At 29.6% G+C, this 4849-nt stretch overlaps 1 protein-coding gene across 2 annotated transcripts in view; it reads right to left on the bottom strand.

Moving 5' to 3' along the window:
- Nucleotides 1-4256, bottom strand: part of LOC106465057 (probable ATP-dependent RNA helicase DDX46) — a 96231-nt gene extending 91975 nt beyond the window's left edge. Inside the window, exon 1 of one of the 2 annotated variants that reach the window (XM_013925253.2) lies at nt 3979-4256. In XM_013925253.2, the coding sequence (XP_013780707.1) occupies nt 3979-3992 (14 nt within the window). In that variant the 5' untranslated portion in view covers nt 3993-4256. The remainder of the gene's footprint in view (nt 1-3978) is intronic. The other variant, XM_013925252.2, reaches the window with a different exon arrangement.
- Between the last annotated feature and the right edge of the window lie 593 nt (nt 4257-4849).

Raw genomic sequence — 4849 nt, 5'->3', positions numbered from 1 at the left:
ATATATATATATATATATATATATATATACAGATTATTACTATTTACCAATAACATCTTAAACTTATTTTTCTGATAACATAGAACAGTAAATAAAGAAGTAAACCTAACAATTATCTCTTCTAGTTACGACCTTTCTACTCGGTTGCTGCTTGTCTAGCTTGCTAAGCCTTAAGAAATTTCACACGTGGAGAATGTGAAAGGAAATATTTTTTTTAGGTTTTATATACATATACATTTGAATAACCAAAAAATCATAAATTACTATATCACTACCAGAGAACACAATTATAATTTATCAATTTTAGTAACTAAGCTGTTTTTTTTATGCAGACTAAAGACTCGACTTACCACTATGCCGTCTTGTATCGAAAGAAAGAAATAATGCCATTATATTTGAAAATGGCTGAGAAAATTACAGGATGACATTCTGAGCTTTTGATTGGTTATTCACATGTTATATTCAGAAGTATGTATATATATAATGGACCATTTCCAAAAATGGAAAAAGGTGAGTGGGGTCACTGCATTAAACTGAGTACATGAGCAATATCTCAGCAAATAGAAAGATAGTAGGTTCTTATTTTATACTCTAGCTTGTCAATATCAGTAATTTGAGTTCCTAATTCATAGAAACTATAGAATTTGTATTTTACATCACAAACATTTAATTAGAACCAGTGCTGCATTCAAAATACCACATGACACACAAAAATCAATGTTTAGTTGTGTTTTTTAATATTTACTTTTAAATTAAGAAATTAAATAATGTATAATATTAAAATTTGACTTATAATCTACAGTTTGATAACAAACTTAATGACATAAATTCATAAAAGTAGTTCAATAAAATACTGAATGCGAGCCTTTGACCTGTGTGGAAAAGGTTAATGCATACCCAATGTGACAAAGCAAAAAACACCAGTTAATTTTATTACATTGCAGGAATTTAGGATTTTTGCTCATTAGCAGTCACAAATCTTCATTAGCTACAATGTCAAGATTACCAGTGAGTACATAATCAATAGAAGATTAACTGTAAGAAAAAGAATTACATTCATACTGAAAGATCAATTCTGCAAGATCCACAATGGTTATGTTACAATAATTAAATATTCTACTGCAAGAACATCTAATAGTAGGGAATTTTATTTTACATGTTTTAGGTAACAACTGTTGTTTAAATGTTTCTTTGACTAGATTATAATTTAGTTAGTTTTGTCAAAATACTGAGCGACAGTATAAGATAACCTTTATCTAAATTGTCATTAACTGTTGACAAATAGCAAGTAATTAGAAGCCTAGGTTTCTCATCCAACTGAATGACACATATTTATATTCATTTAAATAAAGGTAAATTTATTAACTAACAGCTGTTGTAAGGTAACGTATAATCCTCTCAGATCTTTAGTTTGACAAACTTCTAGGAGTTCTCATAGTAAGCTTAGCCATGTTTGTTTTGCACTCATGATTACATGGCTAATATGTAAACAATTACAAAAATATGTATTACTAAAAATTGGCATCTTTGAGAAACATCACCTTTATTTTTTAACTCAACCATTAAGCCATAAGTTCAGTGCATAACTGATATAGATTTTCACATTGTGTGAATTATATGAGTTTGTGCAAAAATCTTCAAAAGTGTGCCATGAAGAGGTAAAGTGTTGACAGAGGAAACTTGAGTATTTCTTTTTGGTAGAGAACCTGTGACCATTCTACCTGCATTTTGCATTTTCTGCAACTAACATGTTTTGTGTCTCAATATGATTCTCCAAGACGTATAATGGAGCTGGTGAATGTGTTGTTATATATTAAGTGGTCAAAAGCATTTTCTATGTGCACATTCCTTAACCACTGTATCATTTAAATCATGCAAGTGAGAATGAATCAGACATTTAACACAGATGGGAATTCATTCAATAAGGTGAGTGAAGAAAAAACTTGTAGCATAATAGTGTATAAGCTATTCAAACTGTGCTGCTAGTCGTAAAGTTAACAAAATTTTGATGTACAGAAATATTGATACAAGAATAACTAGTTATGCCTCACTTGGAATACTACTTGCAGTTTTTGTCTCCTTATTTAAAAAATGACATTGACTTATTGGAATGGGTTCACAAGAGGGCTACTCAAATGATTCCTTGGATAGAATGATTTCCTTACATTGGATAGGTTGAGACATCAACTTATTTCTTTTGAAAAAAAGTGAATTAAAGGTGATCTTACTGAAATTTATAAAATTATCTTGGTGAATGAAATGATCAGGCCTCTGATTTCTTTGTGCTATATTCTGAATCTATTAGGATAAGAGGACATATGCTTAAGATTTGATAAAATCAGGCTAGGTTTCAATGAAGACAGTTTTACTTTTCTAAAAGGTGATTTACTAATGGAATGGGTTGCAGCACCAGCAATAGAAGCCAGCACTGCACATGAATTTTTAGAGGGGAATCAATGATTTTCTGAAAAATAAAGGTTGGGTTTAAATGCTTACTTTTCTCATGAATGGATGTGCAAGGACAGCCTTGAAGGATAAAAATGATCCTTTGTTGTCAGTGTGTAATGTTGTAAACCCAGCACTCTTCTTCTCACACTCTCAAAACAACCTCTGCCTAACTCTATACACTATCTGTGTATTTGCTTTCTTGATTTGTTTCTCATCAACTATTTTCCATCCTCTCATAGCACAATCGTCTCCAATGTTATCACTAACTTTTCCTCAAGAAAGCAAGCTTTGCAAGTTTAGAGTGCTGTATCTCTCCAAGCCACCTGAAAATCACTATCAAGCCCATGATTCTCAATCCTGGTACCTATTGTACCCTATAAAGTCCAACCCATTTATTCAGGAACTACCTCTGACCATACTGAAGTTATGTTAACGCTATGTTGATTTTCCACTAATAGTATTATAAATCTAACCACCCAATATTTGTAAATAAAGTTAACATTAGGTATTTCACAGTTTTATAATTAAATTGATGATAAATCTAACATTAAAAATCCCTATTTAATATAATTATTACTGATATTATTACTTACTTGAACTGCAGGTAAAGATGCAAATATTCAGCTATACTTAACTAAATGCTAGTTCTAAAGAATTTGCTAAAGACTTAACAGCTACCAAATAATGCTGTTATTAACAGTATGAATAATAATTTTAACTCTTAATTTAAATAAATTCATTTTACATACCTGACACTTGTGTTGATTCTTTATTTCAACCTAATATTTAAATATACTAAAATACTGCAAATACTTATGAATTATAACCACCTATCTAGAAACAATAATAACATTCCTTTAAATTTTAATATGGAGAGCAAAACTAAACAGTTCTTTCATTAATTTTCAAATGAGGCCTTACCACAGTTTAATTAGTATAAATTGTTCTGGTACTTTAATAAACCTTTTGGTATCAAATTCAAATTTGTTGTAAAAACCTAATTAACTCTTACAACTTCTTTTATTGTTATATCATAATGCATATGGAAAGTTTAACAATAATAAACATTTAACCAATAGCAATAACTCAAAGATTAACCATGAGCAAAGTTAAAAATATATTTAAAAACGTGAAGTTTAAATATCTATTTACACAGAATGTACAACATGAACAGTTTTATTATTCATATTGTCTATTTAGTACTAGTTAGAATCAAATTTTTTACTATTTACACCAAAATTCATAAAGTATCCAACTTCAAGAAAATTATATAAAATAAAACTTTTACTTTTAGTTATGATTTATCCAAATTGGTGTACTCAACTCTCGAGTACTTTATATTTATAATTGTAGTTATAATTACAATTTTTACAGTTTACACTGCGAGTTCCTTCCAAATGACACTGGTTAATTTACCGAGATATTAATATCAATAAACTTATTAAAAATAAAATTACAAAACGAAACTGAAAGTACACAAGTACTAAATTAACAGTAAAACATAAAGTTAAATAACTTAGGCCTTCTTACCTGTCTCTTCCCATATTTCAGATAGAAGTATGCGCGCTTAGTAAAATGTAAAAATAACGACAGTCAAATACTTGACCACACTTTACCTTTAAACTGAACAGTAAGTCTAACTTACTTTACAAGTTCCACGTTATTTTTGACCTATCGAATCTCAATATTATTATTAACTTCCTAAGACTAACAACACAGATACAAAACTTAAATTAAAATAAATTTGCAATTACAACGATAGGCTTACACTGCTAATGCTAATAGTAGCACAGACTACTCAGTTGGTGTCGCACATGTAATGTGTTTGTTTGTTAGTGCTTAAGTTAATGCCAAATTTGTATAGAATAAAACTAGGAAATAAAATAAAAATATGTTTAATAATTATTAAAAACTACAAAATCCTTATTCTATCACAAAGATATAACTCTATACAAAGAAATTCAAATCAACATCCTTTAATTCCAACACTAGGGAACACTAGCAATAGATTCATGAAATGTTTTCGTTTGTTTGTTTGTTTAGGGCAAATGCAGTATATATGCTTCGTTCACCGAGGAGAATCGAACTCCAGATTTTAGTGTTGTAAGTCCGGGAGCATATTGCTGACATAGCGGGGAAGGACTGCATGAAAGGAGGACGGTAGAGCCTAGTAAGAAGATGAAATGGTAGTTTGTTTTCACGGATTGATAACAATAAAAAAACAAAAAAACATTATCAGCGGTATATGAAATTCACAGATACTAGCTTGTGTATCATAACAAATGTAAACTTGAAGTATCCAATATTTTATGGGGTTGTTGTAGAACATTTTCAACGATACAGAAAACAATTTAAATATTAGTATATTCTAAGAGTCAAAAGAAAGGGTTGGCATCACATA

Source organism: Limulus polyphemus, unplaced genomic scaffold (assembly GCF_000517525.1).
Source record: "Limulus polyphemus unplaced genomic scaffold, Limulus_polyphemus-2.1.2 Scaffold1821, whole genome shotgun sequence".
In the NCBI taxonomy this organism is placed as follows: domain Eukaryota; kingdom Metazoa; phylum Arthropoda; class Merostomata; order Xiphosura; family Limulidae; genus Limulus; species Limulus polyphemus.
The sequence above is the reverse complement of the archived record's forward strand: the minus strand, read 5'-3'. Positions and strand labels throughout refer to the sequence as shown.